General features: G+C 38.7%; 1 protein-coding gene across 1 annotated transcript in view; it reads left to right on the top strand.

Moving 5' to 3' along the window:
* The window catches only part of PRUNE2 (prune homolog 2 with BCH domain), a 144,247-nt gene that overhangs the window by 92,861 nt on the left and 25,507 nt on the right, over positions 1–25,879 (top strand). The window contains exons 10-11 of the mRNA XM_075527458.1: positions 22,338–22,417; positions 23,934–24,134. Of these exons, the coding sequence (XP_075383573.1) occupies positions 22,338–22,417; positions 23,934–24,134 (281 nt within the window). The remainder of the gene's footprint in view (positions 1–22,337; positions 22,418–23,933; positions 24,135–25,879) is intronic.

The raw sequence follows: 25,879 nt of genomic DNA, 5'->3' as shown, positions 1-25,879 counted from the left end.
AAAACTCGGGGATGTAACTGCTTTGCAATTGTTATTCCTTTCTAACTGCACTTACCCAAAAGAACACATGTGGTATGAAACGTGGAAACATATTGTTTGTGTGAAATGCAAGACTGACTTTTTACTTTTTTTCAAGTTTCTCCCAAGCAGTTGTCAGTTCAGTGTAGAATACACATCACATTCACAACTTCTATTATCAGGTTTTAATTGGCTTGCAATTTATTTTAGACTTTATTTTTTGAAATTTTCACTAGAAATTTTGCAATTTTAGCAGTTGGCTTTTTTTCCCTTAAAGGTGATATGCCTGTGTATGACAGTATAACCCTGATAACAGCATGTACCAATAATCCGTGATAGAAAAGCACAGCTTTTTGCTAACCCCCTCCCCACCCCAAACAGTTCATAATTTATTAAGGTTTCAGGAATAAGGAGTTCAATAGCTGTGATTTATCTTCCCCCAGACTTGTTAAAATACCTCCCTTCTAAACATTTTCACAGATTTTTCAAAGAGGGTATCATTGCCACAAGATCAGACACTGCTACAGCTGAGCTATTTTTAATATACGGTATGGCTTCATCCTGTGCTGGCTTCATTCTAAACAGAAACCACAGTCTCAGAAACTCTGGAATATCATGATGTTACTTGCAGGCTTAAGCTTAGGCACCTGTATAGGACTTTAGGTTTTCTTGACAGACAAGATTTTGAGTAGTATACACAGCATATTTTGCCCTCACACACTGCCCCTGGCTGAAATCAGTTCAATCTAACTAGACAGACAGCACTGAGGAGAATATGAGATAAGAGGGGCTCTGTTTCTGCAAGGCAGACAGCTTTTATTGATGCAGGGTAGCATTTACTGCCCTCAAGAGAGAGTCAAATCTTCAGAAGGGTTAGCAAAAGATGAGCACTCCCCAGTTCTGTATGGTCTGAAATAAACCAAATGCTGAGTGCTTGACCTTGAAACTATCAAAAGTAGAGCAGGTTGGCACATTTCTGTGGCACCCAATCCTCCAAGCTTCTAACTTCCATTCCAGAAGGAAAAGCAGCAATTTTGAAATTTTCTACAAAAGAGAAATCCGGAAGAAGCAAAACAAGGAAAATCCCCAAGCAGTTGTTTTGAATCCACATTAGTGTGTGGAAGGGTGGCTTGGGATTTGCGGATCTAGGAAAACTAGATGTCCTTTGACTTTGAGGTATTTGGCTTGTTAGGACTAGTCCACACCCTGGAAGTCATCTTCCTCCATTATCTCTGCAGGGTTTCATTGGGAGTTCATCAAAACCAACTGATTTCAATGAATAAAGCTGTTTTTTGACAAACCAGTAATTTCTAGTGAAAAATCTTTAAATCAAAAAATGCTTACAACCTCTGCTCACAATAAATGGTGAATGGGACAGGAAAAAGGAAGGGTTGTTTAGAGGCGCTGGCTAGTTGCAGGCTTGCAAATCCGACATGAACAAATCATCTGTCAACTCCTCTGTCTCCCATAAAGCAATTTAAATTAAAAGCAGCCAGATGCTGACCCTGCTTAAGTCACACTGATTAATTACATGCAGGCAGCATCCCAGGGTTTGACTTGCCATGCTTACTTGCCCATGATGTTCTTAGAGAGGAAACCAAAACTGGTCTAGGTATCTGATTTTAAAAGACTTTTATAAATCAGCACAATGGAGTTGAGATGACTTTGAAGCAGTAAGATTCTTTGCCAGAAACCTCAAGAAAAGAATCTGATTTTTGAATTTACACTGGCACTAGAAAAATCATTCCTATAGCCATGGATACATCTTATTGCTATGAATTGTTAGATCCACTTTGAGAAGAACTCTGCTCTTCTTTAAGAATTTCTGTAAGTCTCCAAAGTAAAAACTTGAATCTTATACACAATAGTAGTTTGCATTGGTGTTTCAGGTGTAGTACATTCATTATTCTTAGAGCTTAGTATATTCTCTTAGACTGATCCCCACATTAAAGTCCAAAACTGGACCATGTTAATGTAAGAGTGTTTTCAGTGAATACCTAAATGCGTGATGGAATATGGTGCATCCTGCAAGGAAAAGATACAGTAGTTCTTGGTATAGAATATATATATGGTCAGTATAGCTTCCACTATAGGCTTTTTTCTTATCTGACTCAGAAGTTGTTTAATACTTGTTTAATACCAAGTGCCTTTTCAGTGGATAGCAGTGGCTATTTCTGTCCTTAACAGCAGTGATTTTGAAGCCCAGAGCAGTAAAGAAAAGTAAGGAAGTTATTCAGCATTTACATTAACAATTATTTATAGAAGCATGAAACCAGTAAAATCTACCTTCCCTTGGGTTTATATTTTGTTGTTAGACTTTTTTGATGATAAGGTGCGAAATTTAATGGAATTTTTTTCCACCATTAATGTTATTAAAAATATTGCTCTTGTATGAGGATTTCATATCTAATAGAGATCGCTGTTACAGTGAAGCTGAAGCAAAATTCGTGGAGACTACCCTTTAAAATCCAAATCTCCCAGCAGGCGAATCGGAGTTTCAGAGTGTTCCTGAAATAAAACTCAATAGCAACGGAGTTACTATTAAGCAGGCATCCTTTATTACAGCGCTGGGCAGCACTGGGGATCGCTGCACCATAAGTGCTCCGACAAACAAGCAAGATCGCAGAGATTATGTATTGCAAAATCATACATATTCGTAAGATTAATTTATATAAACATGAGATTTCTTGGAACTCATTAATATATGTGTCTCTGACGCATGCGTACTTAAGTCCTTAGGTGGTCGTTAGGGATCCTCTGGTGGTCGCTGGAGGAAGTCGGTAGTCTTCATCACTCTGACCGCTGACTGAACTTTGTCTTTATGCATGCTCAGTCCATCTTTGTCTTGCTCATACCTTCCTTGCATATCCAAAACCAGGTGGTTCTTGTGTAGCTTCTCCTTATCAGCCCTTTCCAGGGACACAGGGCCTGAAGAATTCCTTTTTACGTATCTACATTGTAACTATCTAAGCTAACCAAGGATTTAACACAGGCAAAGCGTTCTTACTCTAATGATTATTGTTAGGAGGGGGGAAAGACCATACGTAGGTTTCCTTCAGATAAAGAATGCTCGTTAGCAATTCTACTATCTAAGCTTCCTTACTTAAGGCCAAGAATACTGACAGGCTAGGCGAAATTATCTACGAAAGGGAAACTAAAAGGAAACATATTTACAACATTTCTTTTTGTCTTTGGGGATTTTAGCTCTTTTCGCTGTTTTGCCCTCAGTTTCCTCAGTGCTTGGTAGCTGATGTTCAATAAACTTGTAATAAGCTTATGTCTTTGGTCAGTTAGATAATGACTTCAGACTTTGTAGGGGACAGCAGGGACACATGCAGATATCCCTACACATACCCACAGCATGATCATGGAGGCTTTGATTCCTTTGAAACCAAAGCAACACGCAAAAAATATTATGGTAGAAAGGATAAAACACATACAGGAATAATTATTTCTAGATTACATGTCAATTTCACTAAACCTCTTACATAAACAGCTGAAGAAACAGCAACTGACAGGGTGGAAGTGTGTAATTAGAAATGCTTTCTAATGCATTTGGTTGACAGTTTTAAAAACACAAGTTCCTTCTTAAAACATACCTCAGTGTGCAGCTTGTAAGTCTGAAATTAGCTGCCCTTCCTGGCTGACAAAGTTTAAAACAATGTAATGCAGCAGAACTGCCAGCCTACAGGAGGTTAGCACAGAAACACTGGTGTCATCACATAAGAAAAGAAACTAAGGCTTTTCTCTTGTTCTTATTGCACTAGCGTTTCTGGATGGCCTGATGGTGCTAGTCTTCATGCTCTGAGTCCACCAAAGATCTACATCTTTGAAGCAGGCTTTGGTAGAACTGAACCAAAGTCTAAGTAACTGATACTCAGCTCTCCGAAGTGTCCTTCTGCCTGAATTCTTGTACTTCTGAAAGGCCATAATTTTGACTCAGGAAAGTTTCTTGGATGCTTCACGAAATGTGACTGTTACCTTGACTGAATAGTCTATTTCCTAGCTTATGCTTAATTAAGCCTGCTTGGTATCAGAAAATTAAGCACCCTTAATCTGAAGGTCTGGCTGGATAGCTTTGCCCTGAGCATGGATTACATTCTCTGCTTATTTTTTTGTTTTGTCAAATATTTTTGCTTTATGCAATTAAGTTTGCATTCTGAACCTGTAACACCCATCTCTGTGATAGTGCTTTTAGAAATGGCTCCTGAATCCGGGGCTTTCTCTAGTGCAGCCTTTGCTTCTTGCGAGGAAGCTTTCGTTGTGGACTGCTGGTTGTTCTTTCATATACCCCTTGGCAGGGTATAGAAATTAGGTTCCTTAGTTTTAGGTATATACTTCACCTTCATATATTTACATATGGCATAATCACAGTACCTCTGAAGAATGAAGTGACTCATCATTTGTGCTCAAACAGATGATGGGGACATCCCAACTAATGGACAATTGAATCTGTAGTCCAAAGTTTATGGAAGCATTTACTCAGTAACTGCCTTCTAAGCCCTCTTCTGAATCTACAGTTTATTCACATGTCCCTGTTTAGAAAAAACTGAAGTTCATGCTTGCATACTATGCTGAAGTAGGTTGCTTTAGCAGCGGAATAAGAAACCCTAATAGAAACAAGAATAATAGGAAAAATAGGAAGAATAAGAAAATAGGAATAAGAAATAATAAACCCTAGAGGTTTCTTTGGCCTCATAAAAAAGTAGAAAAATATTTGATAGCACATTATTAATGTCAGTCTTTCCAGAAAGAAAATAGCTTTTTATATGGCTTTCCATATGTGAACAGCTGAGAGTGAATACTTTTATAAAGGAAGAATTTGTGGAGCACTGTACGAAGTTGGGTAGGCAGGATAACATATTTTGCTGCTGCTGCTGCTCCTGTGGCTGGAGGTGTGCTGGCAGTAAAATTTATGAAGACTGGAGGTCTTTTTCTTCCCGATAGAAGCTGTCGTGTCTTACCGAGCTGTATGGCTCAGTGGTGATGCAGTGGTCAGGAGGCAGAAGGAGAACACTGCAGGTGACTATGCTAGCTTTTACCTAACAGCACACTCCTTAGGGTGTGTTAGTGGTTGTGTATACTAAATCATTCTTGCTCTTACCTTTGCTGTAGGGAAGGATTATCCTTTTCCTTAGTAGGAAAAGTTGGAAAGAGATGAGGGAAATACTATGAAATAATGTATTGACTTGAGGAGTAAGAAGTAGTGAGAGCAGTAGAGATAAGGACACTGATATTTGGAAGGTTTGGGGGAGAGCTTGGAAAACTGGTGGCAAAACTGAGCAGAAGGCAATTTCCTTTGATCAACTGCCAAGGTTTATTTAACCCAATAGAATAAAACTTCCACAAAAGAAAGCTTCATTTATCTTTCTGATAGCATGCTCTCAAAGAAGCAGGAATCAGTCTTTTCTGCTCATTTGTATAGTGACTTTTTGGAAAAGATAGTTCTTCCACTGGCTCTGTCCAGAATGTCTCTCTGTGACCATTGCTGTACTGCTGGCTATTAAAATTCCCCACTACTGTAAGCAATCCAGTAAATTTTTAATAGAGAAGTCTGTTTTCATCACACTGCCTGTTGTTGACAGTGAATAAAGATAATTAAACATAATGAAAGAAAAATCTGTGACTATTTCAAAATTAATAAGAGTTCTGAGACTACTCTGCTATCTCTGTGATTTACCAAATGCACATCATATATCTCAAAGCCATTAATGATTCAAGTCAAATATCAAAGTCCAGTACTGAACTGAAATACTGACAGAATGCAACTAGGGAAAAAAATTCTCGTTGACTCCAGTGGACCAAGGGTTTCACACAGTATTTTCTCAAAAAGTCTGTTCTATCACCCCAAAGCTAGGATAAGGCAATGAATTAGGGAGCCCAGGTTTGCTTCTTGCTTTAATGGGCAAAGCAGGCTGCTATATATAGGAAGCCTAAAGGATTGAAAATCTGTTGTAAATTTAAGAGGCCACATTCTGCAAAGTAACCTTTACTTCCCTTTGGATGCCTCTGTTTCCTTTTTTCCTTGCATACCCATGGGGCTGTCATCTTTCACTCCTGTCAAGATTGTTTATTAATTGGCCAGATTTGCTGGAAAGCAATTCCAGGCATTCTGGAGTCCAGGCATGCTGCTTCAGTGGTGCTTCCAGCTCCTGCTGAACTACAGGATTATAGACTTGAAATGGGAATTGAAGTCAGGTCTCCCACTTGGCAGCACAAAGCATGACAATTGACTAAACACAAGGAGCATGCTTTAAAGGTTAAAAACAAACATGTAAGGAAAGGAGCAACAACTGAGAAGGTTGCTTGTAGGAAAGTCCATGTAAATGAAAGTTAATGTCTTGTAAAAAAAGTAAAAAAGTGAATTGAAACTAAACAAAATATTTAGATTGTCATGAGCAAGAACTCTTTAAGATTGCTGGCTCAGAACTTGAGATTTCAATGTTCTTCTGAGTTTAGGATGGGAAACTATATAATTAATGTATTTTACATTATTATATATATCATACCATTATATAGTTCTAGTAATATACATTATGTATTAGAAGCTCTATGTTACGTATTAGCCTTCGTGAATATGTTGCTTCTGTGAAAACAGAAGAATCCCTGGTACAGATTCAGAGCAGGGAACTTTCCAACAACATAGCTGTAAATTCATTAAAACATTTCTTTTTTTTTTTTAATTTTGTAATAATCTATTTTAACGTCACTGAATCTCACTGCTAACCTTTTTTATTGATGGAAGTAACAACATATGCAGTTCATGCATGGGCTTTAGTAACACCATTTTTTTCTCTCTACTTGATTTGGCCTATGAAGTCATGACAATTATCTTTTTTGTTATCAATTTTGGGGTGATACAGTATTTTCCATCACCATCTGGAGGTTGAAAATTAATTAAAACTAAAAACCCAGTTTTCCATTGCAGAGCCAGCTGTTAACAATAGCAGCAGCCAATATGGTGATGATCCCATTTTTGTAAAAACAGCATTAATATTTACATGCCAAATACCAAGTACTTTATAAAAACCTTTTAACAACCTTCAGTGACTGAAAAACAATTTTAAAAGGAAATAAACCCTACTGACTATTATTCACTTGTGGTCCTGAAATTTTACTTAAATTGTGAGATTGGGTGGACAGAGCCACTTTCTTAAAGCAAGAAGACCTGGACTATGTTAGTACGGTTTAGTGGTCACATGAAAAACTCCCCCACTATTCAAAACCCCAAGGTTTTCTGAGCTAATCCACTATCTAATTTATTCCAATCAATGTGATCAATGACATGAGATTTCAGCCTAAATGATTAATTGAGCTTTGAAACTTAACCCTGTTGACGCAGACCTGACTTTGACAGTGAGCCCCAGTGAGCTTAGTGGGTCCCACCAGAGCGTCCTAAAAATCTCAAAGGCGTTCTGTGTCATTCTGAGCATGGAGGATCAAGGCCATAGCTTCTGCCACGTTACTAATTTCATAGCTTCAACATAATCATGCTACTAATGACTTCTATTGTACATAAATACTTTCTAGCTCTATTTCCTGGATACAGCTTCTGGGTTTCTGGAGTTTTTATTTCAAATGAATTAAAGATTATCCAGTTGAAAAAGTGCTAAAAAATATTCTCATCGTTGGAAATTTTATGCAGAGCTAGCTGACAGTAGCATCGAAGATCACGTCTGCAGCACTGTCCTCTTTAGAAATGTATTTTCATATTGGTGATGATTTTTTATTTTTTTTAAATGCTTAGTTTTGATCTGTTGTTCTCTAAAGTAGCAGCTGGGGACTGATTTCTCAGGAGACCTGCAGCAGATGATGATAACTTTCCCTGTAGGATTACTAATACCATGAAGAACAAGGTGGGAGCCACTAAATTTTTATTTACACTGTGCTGTAGGTGAGCATGGAGCTGTACTGACAAATGAAAATGGAGTTAGGATTTTGTTTGTTTTTGACTGCTTATGGCATAGCAATTTCATGTGAAAGCATCTCCAGTTCTCACATAACTCATCTTCAAGGAGGAGTTGCGTGGTGTGAACGGAGAAACTAGCTGAAGGTTACGTCGTCCTAGGGCCTGTTGCCTTGCTGTTTTATCCCCGCAGGATTACAAGGGAATAGGATTGAAAGCTGTTTTGCATTTGGAAAGAAACCTGGAGTTTCTAGGGACCCTGTCCCCAAGAGGCTTTTATAAAAGGAGACTGTGGGACTGCACTGCATAGGAAGAAATGTCCTTCCTTCAAGCACACCCCTAAGAAACACAGTCAAGAGCACAGGCCATCAGCATTGCTTCATGGTGCTCGTACAGTTTGTGTTTTCAGAATTCACCCTGCCTTCTGAACTGGTGGTGTTTTTTTTAAATTTGCATCTGCATTCCCATAGCTGAATTGCAAACCGAACAAATTATGTAAAGCATGTTTGAATATGCATGTGTTCTGTAACCATCGAGGCAAACCAAAACAAGGGTTGAGACGGGTTGAATCCATAAGAACTTTTGCTATGCAGTCTGTCATCACAAGCTTTCCTCGGGCTCTGAAATGAAACAGCAGGGAGCTTTTTCCTACTGCCAGCTGACTCGCCGTATCAAAGTTTGGTGATGCTCCGACAAAGCTCCACAGGGAATGTAAAAAAAAAAAAAAAATTTTCACGGCTGAAGCACAGCTCTGCATTCATTTAAGCGCTTCTTTAACCAAAGCCCGGTAGCTGCTGGTTCACACAGCCGGCTATCTGAAGGCAGGTGATCACCCTTATTTAGCAGTACCACTAGCCACGTGACAAGAAAATGGTGGAGGATCTGTATTCCTAGTAAACTGCTACAGAAAGAGGGATGCTGAAGTGCAGCAGTAAAGCATCCTTATTATTTTCCCAGTAGAAAGGCCTCTTCAAGTCTTTAGAAGGTAAGCATCTCTTTACTCCGAGAGGCTGATATGCAGAAGGTTTTCTGATTAACAGCTCTATTGTTGCAGTTACTTTAGACAGAAAAAGGGGAAATGTTTGTCAGCGTGATGCAAAGCACCAGGACCTCATTACTGAGAACTGGGCAGCTGTATTTTAATTCTGTTGCAGCTCTTTATGAGAGAAGCTTACATCAGTTCAATGGGATTTCTTTTGTCTGAGCGCAGGCACGGTATTTGTAATTAGGAAACAAAACTTCACTGCACAGTCACCTAGCACGTTAGATTATTTTCAGCTTGTTTGCCTAGCTCTGAGGATACAGTGGGAAAAAAAGGAACGAACGTTGGGCATTGTCAGCGGATAACTTGCTTTGAAGACTGCTTAATTGCTGGCATAGTGATTGTTTGTGATAGCTGTCATTGTAGACGGCTTGACAATGGTGTTGTTTTCAGGTTTTTTGCTATCAACTGAAGCATATGATTTTTGAATTTTTTGCAATGTCCTCTTAAAATGTTGCAGTGAACAGAATATGTAATCTTTGAAGGTTAACCGATCAAGGATGCAGCAATAATCTCAGTGGTAAGAACACTGAAAAATTACTGCAAAAGATGGTTTGTACAGGCAGTATTTTTGTTTAAATTTAATCATAGGAGCTTAATTCAGCTCCGTTTGGTTGTTTGCCTTTCTGTCTGTGATGAAGAAATGAAAATATTCTTCAGTTTTAAGTGTGGTAAGCAAACAAATGGTAGTGATGTACAGGAGGCATTGAAAATGTAAAGAATGTCTAAATACTAGCTACTTAGAGCAACGCTGAAAGGAAATGTGTGCAGGCTTGGTAGGTGTATTTAGCCAGAATTGTTCTAAGTAAGTGGGGTGCAGAATGTCATTTGTGGACTTATCTTTATTAATACTCATGGGAAGCAGAGCTGTGTTGACAAAGGGAGGATGCACACAGCTCTAGCAGCACTGTCAGGAGGCATTAAGGCAATTGTGGGGGTCGGGGGGGGACAACACACACTGATCCTTACACTGCCAAAACACTTTTTTTCCAGGGCTGCTGTGTGCCTCCCACTACGCTCACCCATGCTTTCCACTGCTATCGCTTGTGGGCAGGGGAGTACTAAGGTCTAAAATAGCCTTTTTATTTGTGTCTTTGATGAGTCTGGCTGTTAGTTGGCCCTGCATAAATCTGGACAATATTATAGAAATTCGTGTAGTTAGAGACAAGTCTAGCTTTTGCATAAGTTCACTACTTTAAAGACTTAGATCCTGCTACAAGCAGCCTATTGTGGTCTTGTGGCATCTCCGAAGTATTCAGCAGTAATAGGAGAGCTATGTTATTTAACAGCTTGTAATATATCTGTAGAAAAAGACAGAGAAAAAAATAAATCAATCTTTAAGCCACAGTCTTTGTTCAGGCAAAAGATGCAGCTCTCAAACTTTCCAAGAAATAACGTATCGGTGAGAATACGATTTTGTCAGCACCTGTGAATATTGATAAAGCTGGTTTTATCACTGTAGTGTCCTCAGGACACTTCCTATCAGACCTTGTACAAATACCCAGAAAAATATGGTGCTTCTGCAACAATAAATGAGACCAAGGTGCAGGGGAGAATGGGAGTGACAGTCCAGTTGCTTGACAGATTTCTTAGTTTATCTACTTGTTTTTCCTTTGGACGTTGAAGGAAATGGCTTAGCTGTTCTGGGATTTTATGAAATATCTGAACTTGTTCAGCAATTTCTAATTAGTTTTTGGCGTGTCCGGTAGATTGCAGTCTTCTCTATAGCCATTGCAACTGTGAAAAACAGACAGCAGCAGATCAGACTTCCTTATTTCAGGCTACCAGCTGAAACCTGACTATGTCCTGCAAGAACAAGATCACTCTCCTCAGCAGAAAACACTGGCAGCAAAGTCTAAAGAGCAGTGTGATGGACAGCAGCCCAGCAGGACACATCTTTGCCTGCTTGTCTAAAGCAGTAGAGCATATAGCTAACCTTGCCCTTGTATATCCCAAGCTATAATGTGTGAGAAGTGCCATGTGAGGGAAGGAGGAGCCCCATTTTCTCACCTCGGTCTTGAACATTACTTCTTCAGTTCGGCATTTCCTGTTGCTCTGGCTCTTTCACAGCATTTTTGCTATGTCTGACATTCTCCTCTGCCCCACACTTAGGTTGTTTTTTATCTTCCTACTGCCTCTGTGGCCCTTCCGACTCGGTGACGAAGTTCTGCTTCTGAAGATAACCGGTGGCTTTCTGCGTCCCCTGTCTCCCTTTGCACGTGCCTTTCTAGACCTGCCTACGGCAGGGTCTGCCAGTCTTTCCTGCCTGAACACCTCCTGCCAGTGCAAGGACTGCCAGTGCTGCAGGGCTGCCTTGTTTGGTGCCAGTTTTGCTGCTTCAGTAGAGCTTATGTGCCTTGATTAGGTGTCTCCTCTGGCTCATGGTTGGGCTCTTCCTGTATTTTTCCCAAGTTGCAAATCACCCAAGATGGATGGGAACTTTTCAGTTACCAATTCACACCTGTTAGGGTATTTCCATTTTAATCTGCGGTTTAAAATTCCTGCTCCACATTCTGCATTGTCACTTACATTCCCTTGCTATCTATTACGTCTCTGCCAACTGCAGCTTTAAGAGAGACTGAAGTTTAACATCAACGCATTTTTAGAGCCTTTTCTTTAGCTCAGTCATAGCCAAGCTAGGGAAAATGTAGCTGCTAGTTATTTGTAGGTTTGCTGCAGTAGGTAAGATATGAATCTAAATTATAATAACAGTGAACATCATAAGTTGTGAAATCATAGTTACATTAACGTGGAAAAATGGAAATTTGGCAGTACAGTGACACAGAAGTGAGAAGAAAAGAGAAAATGAACACATTCACAAGATTTAAGATATTGAAGGAATAGAAGTTGTTTGAGAAGGGTAAGGAATGAAGTCATAAATAGGACCAGAGACAAAGCATTATGAGGGGAGGAAAAGATAGAAGTCATACAGTATTAAAAAAATGTTGCTGTGTATCTTTTCCTGTCTGTCAGCATATTATAAATTGTGCAAAGGCTGAACTTGAAATCAAAGGAGTGCTAGAAAAATCCTAATGCTTTAATGAACAAATCAATAAAAGTGCTACGAATCTGTTAATCTTGATGTTAAGTGAGTTGTTATGATTAAGAGCTCTGAAAATCATCCCTAAACACATTTTATCATGCGAGCAAGACAGAATTCACCTGTTGTAAGATGCTTTGTTAAAACATTTGATTCCAGCTAGTATAGTATGGTAATAAGTATCATCATCATTGTACATGCCAGCATTCATACATGCAGAGAAAGAAATCCATTAAGCAATGCAAAAAGTTGACTATTACAGAAGAGCCAAGTAGAAAACAAGAAATAGGCAATGAAGTTTAGGAGTTAGCTCAGTTGCAGAACTAGTGGTTATTAGTAATTGTTAAGAGCCGTCCAAGGCATTTTAGCATGTCTTCATTTGGAAGCAAATGTGCTTGATAAGGTGTAGACTGTAATAAAGGAGGGGACTTCTCATAACTCCACTGGAGAATCTCAGTAAGGCGTAAAATGTAAAACTTCCTAAGTATCTTCTGCTTCTGATCCTGCAACCTCTACCCCTTTAACTACTGTCAAAGCATTAGCATACTTCCTGAAAGTGCAGATGGCTGTGCTGGGTATAAGGTGCACGCTGCTTTTTCAAGTGTTATTCATGTGCCAATTGCATCATTTGGAGCCGCAGGTATTCTGATGAATGGTCTTGACAGCACAGTATGGTAAGAAAATGGTCACTGTGAACTGCACATGCTGGAAGGAAAACTGGTTTTAAAGTGAGGAAAATTAAAACTGAGTTTTCTCCAGGAATAATTAATTGCTCAATGAAAGTGGAAGGTGGGAGTCAGGTCCCAGATCTGTGATTAGGCCTGGCATTTTAATAAATTTTTAGAAACACAATTTTCAAACAAAATGTATTTTCAGGTTATACTTAAGGATCTTTCACATCAGATTGATTTAACTCCTACTTTCTCTGCTGGCATTACCTTGTTACAGTGCATTTGTAGTGTTCGTTCAACAGTGGTTGTTGATTAACAGATCATCTAGCTGTTATTTGTAGAATATTAACGACATTTATTAAGAGCAGAGAGATCAGATAAGTTTAAACAAGCCTTCTAAATGCTAATACTGCTCTGACCCTACATAGCCCGTTGCCAGACTTTGCGATCTTCCAACATTGATGGAGGAGCACCCATCACACAGGCTCCCCAACTTTGTGTTGTTAATTCCAGTAATTTTCCACTGGCTCAGTAAAGATTAAGCAGCATTGAGCTAGGCACATAACAGAGGAGAGCCCCTGCTCTGACAGCAAGACCATGTGGTGGTATGTGAATGCAATGCCAAAGCAGAGCAATAGATGTCAAGTGGCATGTTATTTCTGCCTTAGAATTTGTTACTGTCTACCTGCTTTTGCACACAAAATAGTGAGTTAAGAGACTACTATTAAAATGGTAATATTTGGAAATGCCTAGCAGGTTCTACACTCCACTGTAACAGCATGGTTGGAGGCAGCATTCTTTCATGGGTACAGTCAGATAACACTGCCCTAAAGAATTATCTCCTGTCCGTGTCCATGCCATGAAGTTGTTGCGTGGTGCGGGGCAGGTCACTAGGAGTCAGCATGAATGAATCGTACATGTCCTTCCCCTCTGACCCCTGTCTGATTTGTTCTTTTTGTTCTGGATGCCACAGTGAAGCCACTGGGGTCTGACTGTACTGGTCTTTTTCAGTGGCAGCTAGTCATGAGGATCAGTAGTGGCATATATAAGATGTTATAAAACACTACATATTCAGAAAAAAAACCCCAAACATTATTAGGCATCACATATCAGGAACTCACAATTAATGGACACTCTCAAAGTTAATTTCTCTGTTTCTCTTCTGTTACAGTGAATAATTCCTTATCTTTAACTCATAAAGCTGTTGTCTAAGGTATGTTAAAGAAAGTTTGGAAATGCCCAATACTCAGATGATTAGCAGCTCTGAAAAGCCCCAGAAAGGACTGATTGTCCTGTCTCTAGAGCAGTGTTTGAATGGTGCACGGTTAATAATGCTTGGGGATACAGAAAAGACAAGATAAGATATTAAATAGTTGTTCATTGGGTTGCACTATCTTTCCTGTAGCATCCTATGACCTGCTCGTGACAAACCTCTAGGAAGAGACTTTTGGGGCCTCTAGGGTCTGCTGCAGGCGGCATCAGCCTGGCTTGCATTCCTAAGACCCCATTTCAACAAGACATCTAGGTTTGGGACTTAAATCCAGTTTCCCTCATTCTATGTTGAGATGCCTTTTTATTTCATGTGGCTGGAAGTCACAGACAATTGAAGAAGCCTGGAGCCCTGGATTCCTTCCATAAGCCTTCCTCATGCATGGGCATATGCATAAGGTTGCTGAAATAGCCTAGTGAATCCCATTATCATTCATCTATTTACTTAGATTTGTCCCTCCATGGCTCCCTGCATCCTTCCCTGGCTTTGCCTGCTTCTCTTGCGCTGTGACCCAGGGAGGGAGCTGGCAAGGAGTCAGGGCGGACAGCCTGTGGCTGCCTAGCAGCAGTGAAAGCAGCGGTGTGTGCTTTAGAATAGCACCTTTTATTTTTTAACAGTCTTCAACTGATAAGAGCAGACAGGAGAGCCTACTACTATGAATGGCTACCTGGAAAAAATTGAGGCTTACAGTATAGATTTAAGAAGAGGAACAAGGAAAAAGGTGGCTAGATAAACTGATACTAAACACTAAAGCTAATGGGAGACAAGGAAACATTTTCATAAAGAATGGGTAAAAAATTTCTTCAGCAGCCCAAAGTGAGAATTTTAACATGTTTTCAGTTAACATACTGAAATGCAAACAATTTAAATCTTATGGCTAGAATACAGGATTTTCCTACAGAAAGAATACTACCTCTTACAGACATGCCCAACTTTTTCATCCAACTTTGATGCTGAAAATGGAGTAAAAAATCAGCACATGCAAAACATCAAGTAACAGTATAATCACTAAAAGAAGCTTTAAATCTGAAAAGTGAAGTGTGAAAAACTAGGAAGTTATGACTTTTACTGATTTTTAGCAATGGTTTATTCTGTGGCTGTTGAGAAAGCAAGTGACATGTTTTTCTGTAAAATGGGAATATCAGCATGTGTTAACCTACTGTGCAGCAGTATGACAATGATTAGTTAACATTTGCACAGATGTTTAATTAATAAAGCTTTTGGCTCAAACAAAGCACCACAGATCATTTTGGGGGTTTTTTGGTTTGCATCCAGACATGGGAATAAAAGTCTCATGCTATGCATAAATTCCAGTGCTCAGTCTATAGTTTTTTTCTGAACTAATTTGTGATTAAGAGCTACCAAATAAATAGCAATAGAAACACAGTTAATTTAGTATACTAACATATGGTTGCTAAATGCAACTCTTGAGAGGTTATAGAATTAATCCATTTTTACAAGTCACCTGTATACAGTATGATTATTTTACACAGCTGTGAATAAAAGTAATGACTTTTTTCTAGTCTCAGATATCCTGGAGTGGATTCCTTCCAATATGCTCATTTTCTTGGTATGTGGATGTAGTTGGAGCATAGTCTCCAACTGATATTGACTGAATCCTGCACAGTATATGTCACTTTGATTTGTTGCATACTCTGCTACAGGTTAGGGATCATTAATTCTGCTGAACCTAAAGAATTCACCCTGCAGTCTCCTTTATCTCTGAATAGGCAACTGTAGAAATCTTTGTTTATTGTTTGGAAGTTTTGTAGCAAAGGAATAGTTTTAGGAAGTAATTTTGGAGGTTGTTTTTAGTGGGTGCATTTGCTAATGGGTTTTTTCTTCTCTTAGTGCACAATCCAGTTGGGGTTTTTGGGACTAATGTTCCTGGCTTCTTACTCTGTTTGTGTCTGTGTATTTTCATTGAACTTTCTTCAGACTAAAGCCCATGTTTTATCAGGCTTTATTTTTCAACTTTATATACTAACGCTTTATTTCCTATAGCATCTCCTTTTGGCTATAGACACAGTTGATATTGAAGCATGTCCAACAGTTCTCTGACTTTGCCTGTAGAACATTTCTACCCATCTTACATGGGTGATAAGCATCAAAACGCGAACACATGCACATTAAATTAGGATTTGTTATTAGTCCATTAGCATTAAAGGTCTCCGAAATAACACATCTCAGTTATAACATAGTTTATAGAGTTGCATCTATAACCAGAAGAACCATCCTCTGTTTAAAACAAAGGACAGAATGACTATATTCCATCTTTTCTGAGCACTCCAAGAAAGAGTAATGATTTCATAAAGTAGATACTTGCTGTTATTTTAAAACACACTATTGTAGCAAGGGACTGCAGACTTCTAATCTCTAGCTTTTTCTGAACAGAAATGGAACAGCAATTACAAGCCACAAGCTTGGAGAACACATATATAACATATGAAAGAAAGGGAAAGATGTTTTATTTGGATATAAATGCAAAACAGCAAAACAGTTTCTGTTCTAAAAATGGAATAATGTGTCAAGTGTTTAATTGTGACAACAGAATGGGTTTTGCTATTCTTTTGTATCAGGTGAGGTGAATGTTGGAGTAGCTATAGAGATGGAGGATAGCAAAACACCCCTTATAAGTCAGCTATCTGGTGAGATATTTTGGCTTTAAATTTATATAAATTTATGTAGCACAGAATTGTAAACTGAAGAGGAATATAGTAATTAAGAAAACACTTCGTGTTAACTCTTCCTTCATGTAAATTCCAGTTTGTGGAGTGCTTAAATATTGGCTTTAGTCTCCAATTCTGAGGCTTTTTATTGCTTCTGAGTATGGAAGAACAGCATTCTCATTTTGTCCTAAAGAAGTTAAGACATCCTCCAGGTGGAGCAATCAAAATGCTGTGAGAGCCATCAGTAGGTTGCCTCTGGCAGGGGAAAGGCCAGAGATGGGCTTACACAAGGTACTGTGTACTCTGCCTTGCCCTGGCAAAACGCTTAACCCTGCTTAATCATAAAGGCACTTTCAGATGGACCCACGCTGGGAGTCAGTGGACAGGCATTACTGGATAATCGCCAAGGGCTTTTTCATACCTTCCAAGGAAAATACTGTACTGTCATGTCCAGTCCCTCAAGTTCTTGTTTCTCCTTTCCTGGTCTCTGTGCTTGCGTAAGGGCGGTGTTACAGGGTGGGGACGGAAGGGGTTCAAAGGAAAAGTACTTTGTGCTGCCTGTGTTCTGCAAAAGGGACTCAAGGAGGAACTTAAGTTCCCTTGCCTTGTTTTTATACCTAAAATTTTCATAGTTCATGCATTCTTCCTCAAAACAGCTCCATTTTTTACTCCAAACCAGTGAGACAGTGGGCTGTAAGCAGGACTTTTATTTCCTCCAAGAGCAGGGTGTACCTGCATAATGTGTGGAATTTGAGAATATGAAAAAAGCCAGATGTCTAGTCTCTGAATAACCTTTTCATTGTACTTCATCTCCCCTCCTCCCATTTAGTTTCCAAAACAAGCATGTATTAATATGAGCTGAGGTGATTTCATCCATGTCATTCCTTTTACTAATCATGCTTTGAAACGGTATAAACACCTTCCACATCTTGTGAAAATTTGAGTATAAAAGTATTTCGGTGTATAGAGGGAACAGCATGGAAGAAAAATGATTTACTTATCTAGGAAAAGTGTTGAGCAGTTGTGGGCTTCACTTCAGATTAAACTTCTGCATTGGTGAGTCCAGAAGCCTGGAAAGCGTATACAATTTAAAGGCCAGCTGGTGAGCAAGTTTTGGCAGGTTGGAGCGGAGGCATTCACTTTTGAAAGGTGATGGTCACTGTTGGATTAATGTTGCTCTGTTTTGCAGGTTGTAGGTGTTCATTCAGAGCAACCCATTGGAGAGGTTATTTGGCTTAGACTAAAGAAATTAACTTCTTGAGATGTAATAGCTGCAGAGCAGCTTGGGAAACGGGTGATATATCACATATGACACAAGGGTGAGGCAGCACAGCCCATAGGGATTATGACATATTGCTGTGAATATTCAGAGCTGCTCTTTCCAAAACAGCAGAATGCTGCTGTACCTAGAAAAGTCAGGAAGGATAACTTTTATTCTGAGAAATACTGATTTGAGAAGGCACTAAGAATTATTTAAAGATTATTAATTTATTGAGCTGTAAGAATGTCTGAACCAAGAAAGAGCAAGGAAAGGATTTCAGCCTCCAGCCTCTCTCTCCTCCGTTCATAGGAATTTGGTATCAGTCTCTGATCCACCTTTGAGAAACAGGGCGTTTTTAGCTACTTCTGAACAAGAATGTAGACCTGAATTATCAAAGCAAATATGCAGTAACTTGATTCCCAGTGCAGCTGATCCTTAAATGACTGGTCTGTGTACCACATAAAAGAAGTCATTTATGACACAAAAAGCTTATTTGACTTTGACCTCAGTTCCCAGTGAAAGATCCTTTTTTTTATCAATCCAGTAAATCATACCTGATTAGAATGGAGCTTTCTAAGGTAACTTAATTTACTTCTTCAATAAGGACCATTCATTAAAAGGGGAAAAAAAAAGTGGTTTCTTTTTCTAATACTTTTTGCCACATCATCCGTGGCATCAGTTGCACCTGTATGGAAGGCAAGGAATTTTGTAAGCCAGAATTTTGGAAGTATGTGTAGTAGTCTGTGGAAAAGGAAGAGGAGGTAGTTGCTTAATTTAAGTTTCTGGAGTTCATCTTCCATTACTAGGGTTCGTGCTGAGTTCTGTTGAGAGCTTGTGCACAGTCAGAAATTACTCTGCACAGTGTTGAGCTGCTCAGCATAGCATGCTCTCCAAATCCATCAGAAAATGGTGAGCCATGTCTGTAGAAAGCAAACTTAGTCCCTATCTTGCTCATTCTCACACTGATGGGGAGTTTGCAGCCATATGCCGAGGTACAGTGTCACAGATATGCTTTGTGACTGGCTTTCTAAACCCACCAGATTTGAAAGATGCCTGTATTGCCTATTAATTTGTGACTGAACAAATATTAACTATGGCTTTTAAAAAATATGAACTTTCACTGAACATAGAGTATGTATATCTGGCAAGAAATCTTTAATCTGTTTTGGTAAAGCACAAGGGATCTGGAAAAATATTACTAACTCCAGAGTCAGACTCCCTCTTCTCTGAAAAGCCTGTTGTCTGTTTATTTGACAGTAAATGAGAACCTGACACAATTTGGGGAAAAAAAAAAAAAAAAAGGCAATTTTATCTCAGCTAAAAAATTTCTGAAAGGTGATACCAACTTTTATGTGATTGAAAATACAATCCTTTTGATAACTGGGCTTGATTTGCTTCCCAAATCAAATAGCCTGATATGAACGATATGGATTATTGACATTAAAAACACTGTGCCATCAAAATAAAGTTAGAGATTCTCAGACAAATTCCAATGCTGTTTACTAGTAATCCCTAAGTGAGGGGTATTTTTTGAGTATATTGCCTGTAGCAGTAGCTGTATTTCAGTAGAAATTCAAACAAAAGGATATGAAACACATTTATCTTTCAGTCCCCTAGAAATGTACCATTCTTGTAAACACAACTGTAATATACAATTCTGGTTTAACTCAGCTGTAGTGGTCCCACTGAAAGCAGAAGAACATTTGAATTTATGCTGTGAAAGTGTAAGACATTCTAGAGAAAGCAGCAGTGCCAGCTCCAAGTCCATATGGATTTTTAAAAAAAGATAAAGGGAGAAAAGCAGTCTTGAGGCAATCCTAGAAATCTCATGACTTAGGATAATTCTGTCCAAGGCATTGCAAAAATTTTAGGCAACTCTCAAAATTCTGAATTAATTAATTGTGGGAAATTGCTTTTTTCAGATTATATTTGTCACTATTTTTGTAGGGATAGAGTGTATAAAACTCTATCATACTCTTATCATACAGAGGAGAAGATGATCTTCATTTTGCTGAAACAATTTTACAGGCTTACTGCAGAGAATACTGTCTCTTTTTAATAAGAAAGCCTGCAAATTCAATGTCCTCCTGTAGCTTACTCTTCACACAACTTGAAAGAAGAGCATTTCCTTTCAAGTAATTTCCTGCAGTGATTTCTGAAGCTTGTTCAGAAAGGAATTGTCATTTGGTGTGGTAAGGCTGTAAGAGATTTTATAAATGAATGGTTTATATGTTAGTATCAAAACCCTGTTCTGTCCAGCCAATCTATACACCCTTGAATACCCATAAGTCATCATCTGAGTAGTCCTGAGCTGCTTTAATCCAATAATTTTTCATAGTTTTATATTCAGAAAGGTTAATAAAGCCCCAAATAAAATCTTAATCTGAATTTAAAATGGATTAGAAGTATTCATCCTCTCCCCACACTATTTCCACCACTATGGTTTCTTACCTTATCTGGCTGTTACTTACAGCACTTCATTAGAATTCAGATTTGTCTCTGCTAAGTTCAGATGAATAAATTAGACTTCATTACACATATTTTACTATGAATTGAACAGACACCAAAAAGAGCCAAAGACTCTAATGACTTATTTACATTTCTAAGTAAATTGTGATGGTATTCTGTGTATCAGTTTTCTGTACAGCTTCTGAAAACAGATGATGCTACAGAGCAGAAAAAAAGGAAATGGTACATTACAGACAATTTGTGCCATTCATTTTATTCATGAGCAGGATACTTTGATCAAATTTCTTTACTGTTCTATTGTGTATCCAAAGGGAAAGAATATTTCAAGCCTTATTTGACAGTAATTAAACATATTCCAGAATTGGCGTGTTTTGTAGAAATCATTAAGCAGTTAATCTCCATATTTGTGAAAGATGTACTCTACAGTATGTGGGCATAAATCTAGTAAAATTAGCAAGATTAATATGTGTCTGCTTTTATGGAGAGACAAGGCCTGATCATGAGTTGAGCAGCACAAACATGTTTGACCCTAGCTTTATATTGCCTGTATTCTCTATGACCTCATGGGAAAAATGGGAGTTCACTAGTTTGCCTGTCTATATTGGTAATTCGATGGTACAGGGCTTGAGGTAAAGATCTTTTGCAGCTTTAAGCACAGTAAAGCCTTTGGCTCACTTATAGGCAGGCCTACATGTACACATTTGTACATAATCTATATGAAATTAACAAGAAATCACAGAAACTATACTCATACTCTGATGCACTGATTGGCCAGAAGAGTCTTGCCTGCACACAGTAAAATAATGAGGGTAGTCCTCATGGGGAAAGCAAGGGTGGGAAGAAACTGCAGGAGCGACAAGCCAAGCCTATGCAGATCCGTTCAGCTACATCATTCAGAACAGAGCTAGCTGATGCTCTGACAGGGAAAAGTACCTTCTTTGATCTCATCACAGCTCTGTTAATCAAAGTGTAAAAATTGTCTGTTCTTCAGCTTTTGTGGGAAAAAAAAAAAAAAAGAAATTATTTTTGAAAAATAAAGAGTTTGGAACAGGAATATAGAAAAAATAAGTGAAGCTTGTTTGGAGTCATACATTTTTAGTGCAAGTAATTTGGAAGCTGTCAAGAGTGTCCTGAAAATGTAAAATGTTGTTTCCTATCTGCAGTTGAACCATCCTCCCAGCAAGTGTTTTATAAAATACTTGAATAGAAAATAGACATGAAAGCAGTTTAAGTCAATTTGCTTTAAACATTCAAACGCCTTTGTTATTATTTTCACCACTTAATGCCTTTTACTTGTCTTATGTGGGTACATTAAATGTAATTTCTGAGTATCTGTGTAAAAATTGAGTCTAGGTAGGATAGTTTGCAACATTTTAATCTTTGAAAATCTGTGATGTAGTTTTGGTTCTCACTTTTGTGCTTTCTGTACTCTTTCAATGCAGGACATCAACTGTTTCAGTATTACAAAATGACTGATTTGGGTCAGAATTGCTCTAAAGTACAAATGATAGCAAAAGAATGAAAAAAGCCACTCATGATCTCATTTTTGCTATACAGTAACTGTATGTACAGCAAGGAAAATACTGTTATGGAACTCTTAACTGTGGCGTGCAGTTTGCAAAGGGTAGCTGAAGCTCCCTGCAACGGTGTGTCTGGTTTGCCAGATGACAAAAGACCAACTTTGCTTGTATAAAATGAGAAACATTGCTGTTTGCGAGCCTGTTATTATTCAGTGCTATGTCTTGATCGAAGTAAAAGTGGCTATATGTCTCTAAAGGCTCTACAGATGTATGCATAAATAACCGGTAAGAATGGCACAGTAGAATTACAGCAGCTGTGTTCATTTCTCACATCAATTTGTGATCAGGCTATGTTGTGAACTGGCTATGTTGAGGAAAATGTCAGTTCTGTATGAGATCACATGAGCTGTATTGATAGCAAGGTCAACCTGTGCATCTTTTTAAGATTTTTCTTTGTATTTTACCTCTCAGGTTGGTACAAGAGGATGTGGGAATGGACATCCCCTTTGCTGAGGGTGTACTAAGCCCCAGTTCTACAGAGATGAGACCCGGTGAGAGAAGCTCTTACTCATTTTCTTAATTATATCTTATTCCCTTGGCATTTAGTTATGCAGTGAGAAAGATGTTTCTGTGCTGGTGAAGAATCAGTTCAATGTTAAAAAGAAAAAGTGTTAAGTTCGCTTTATTTAGCCAATTTTCTTCTTCACTTGAGAAATGGTAATTGTAGTGTGCCATTTTCTCTTGTTCACTGTTGTCATCACTCGTTGTAAAGTCCTTGTAAAGTTTAAGTAGTCTCTATTATTTTTCTTATATTTGACTACTGTCTAAGTGAACTAAGTTAGCATTAAAATACTAGCATTAGAAATGTGGCAGACAATGCAGTGGCAAGGAGCAAAGCCATACCTAGCTGTCGTGGTTTAGCCCCAGCTGTCAACTGAGCCCCACGCAGCCGCTCGCTCACTCCCCCCGCAGTGGGATGGGGGAGAGAATCGGAAGAGTAAAAGTGAGAAAACTCGTGGGCTGAGATAAAGACAGTTTAATACGGAAAGCAAAAGCCACGCACACAAGCAAAGCAAAGCAAGGAATTCCTTCACTGCTTCCCATGGGCAGGCAGGTGTTCAGCCATCTCCAGGAAAGCAGGGCTCCATCACGCGTAACGGTTACTTGGGAAGACAAACGCCATCACTCCGAACGTCCCCCCCTTCCTTCTTCTTCCCCAGCTTTATATGCTGAGCATGGCATCATACGGTATGGGATATCCCTTTGGTCAGTTGGGGTCAGCTGTCCCAGCCGTGTCCCCTCCCAGCTTCTTGTGCACCCCCAGCCCACTCGCTGGTGGGGTGGGGTGAGAGGCAGAAAAGGCCTTGACTCTGTGTCAGCACTGCTCAGCAGCAACTGAAACATCCCTGTGTTATCAGCACTGTTTTCAGCACAAATCCAAAACATAGCCCCATACTAGCTACTATGAAGAAAACTAACTCGATCCCAGCCAAAACCAGCACACTAGCTTTTTTCTTATTGAAGACTACTTTTATTTAAGACTGCTTAAGATACTCAGAGGTATTTTTATTTCTGTTACTGTATCAAATAAGATACTATATAGTTAAAACTGAAGACATAGCTACTTGCAAATCAGCACCATTCGAATAGCACAAAGTGCGTAAGAAAACAAATATTTACAGGGGATTTTCACTCATATGAATTTTTCCAGGATTCAGCAATGTCTTGGTTCATAACTCAAATGACTTGTATATTGCTCTTTAAATTCTTAAACATTGTGGGTCAGAGCATGTCCAAGGCTTGATTTTCATCTGATGATTGCAAAAAAGTGAATCTGGATTTTGCATAATTTAAAAGCTCCCAGCTTCATCTGCCATTTATGTAGATGCTTGTTTTATTTCTTTAAACATTAATGTTGATATTTGTGTTTCATGTTAGGTGGTCTTAAATGGCTTGGTGTTAATAAAATTGGTCTTTCCCAGTGTGTTTGAACGTGATTCTTAAGTATCTGGGAGATGAATTGTATGCAGAGGAGATAAAGTTCTTTTTTTCTTCCTCTTTCTTCAGAACCTCCCAATTCTCTTGATCTTAACAGTTCCCATCCCAGAAGGATAAAGCTCACTGCTCCAAATATCAATCTCTCTTTGGACCAGAGTGAAGGGTCTGTACTTTCTGATGACAATTTGGATACGCCAGATGAAATTGACATCAATGTAGATGACCTTGACACTCCTGATGAAGCAGACTCTTTTGAATACACCGGACAAGGTAATGTTCTAGATTGTAAATGTAGAGGTCATCTGTTTCTTTCTTTACTGCTTACATGATCAGTCTCATGTCTGTCAGGCAATGAATATGGTTAAAGCATTTGAGAGTTAATGCTAGGTGTCCACGTCATTTTACTGTCTGCTATTTTTTAACCTTTCTTCCCCTGTGTAAAGTAATACATTTCTACTTATGCAGCGTGCAGAAAGACATAGTACAGGTGATCAAATAAAATAAGAACAACTACCTAGAGAGAATCAAAGTCCTGTTTTTGTCCAGTACCATAGGACTTGTCTGAAAACAGTTGTTCAAGAAGGAGAAAGCAGTTGCTCTCTGTTGTAGAGAACGCTATAGCTAACTGCACCTTCCTGCAGCTCTGGCCAGCTCTAGATTACAGTTACATCAGTAGTACTTAGGGATATAACCTTGTGCAAAATGTGTTGGCTGATGTAAGCTGCACCAAAGAGCTTGCAGTGTATAAATGAAATGGACACAGCGTGGTGAGAGAGGTCTTTTGTTAGTGAGAAGGGTCTTTTTTTATTCCCATGTATGGTTGGAAAGCTGAGATGTGGAAGGTGTGTGGATAGCATGATAAAGCTAGCTCAGGTGATGGAACAACAGAATTCCTCATTCCGTCAATTTAAATACGCTTTCTCAGCAGGGCTAGTTGTACAGTATAGATACACCCTGAAGTGTGCAATGGATACTTCACTTTTCCTTCGCATATTAATGATTTTCTCTCATGTGGTGTAAAAGTGTTTTACACCCTTACTCATTTTACTTACCTTCATGATGTACGAAATAGGGTGTTCACACTCATTCCTTGCTAGTACCTTAAGAACCATATAAGAACTGTATTCACTAATGTAAATACATACAGATCATAAGCTATTTGAGGGGAAAATTGGTGTGACCATTTTAGAACCTACAACAGAAAGAAACTTTAAAAATTGATCAATTTAAACTGAGTTTTCCCTTGCATTTAAATTCTCTGTTGCTAGTGAGGTCACTATAATTCAAAAATTGTATGCTCTTTTGAGCATACAAGAACAGTTGCATCAGTTTAAGTGATATTGCCAAAGAGGCATTACTGTGTACTCAGTCATGCATGAGCATCTCTAATGTCACTTCTCATTAGAAGGCCGATTTCCTTATGGGAAGATGCAGAGCATAGTGATGAGTTGCTTGATGGTTAGAATATTTTGTAACAAAGGTTAAAACTAAAACACACAAACACACACATACAGATGCGTGCGCTCACACCAGAGCAGTGTGTGCTTGCAGTTTTAGACTGCTGTGACCATTGTGTGAGCAAAAATCTCTGTCTGCAGTGGAACAGATTTTGCCTTTAAGCGCTCAAGTAAATAAATTCAACTCCAGTGATTTTGGTGGCAGTTGTATTTATGGCAAGCATTTCTCCCCAGCTTTTTTTGCTGCTTTCTAAATGTGGTGATTCGTCCAATTGCTAAAGTTGGACCAGTTTCCCCAAACTCCTAAGTGAAGAAGAACTCAAGGTGCCTGTGCTTTTGGTGACATTTTTGCAGTTGTGTGGTTTGTTTTTAGACATACTTAATCAGCAAAATGTCCTCCACTTAGATGAGCCAGGAACAGAGAGCAGAAAAGGAAAAAAATCACATTTTATAAAAATAAACTGGCAATAAAATAAGTAGGCTGTATATTACGTGAATCTGATAGCTAAGAGTATAGTCATAAGAACTCCTGGAGAATGGTTTATTTGCATGGTAAAT

The sequence above is a fragment of the Mycteria americana genome, chromosome Z (genome assembly GCF_035582795.1).
Source record: "Mycteria americana isolate JAX WOST 10 ecotype Jacksonville Zoo and Gardens chromosome Z, USCA_MyAme_1.0, whole genome shotgun sequence".
Lineage (NCBI taxonomy): Eukaryota > Metazoa > Chordata > Aves > Ciconiiformes > Ciconiidae > Mycteria > Mycteria americana.
This window is presented reverse-complemented; position numbering and strand designations above follow the sequence as displayed.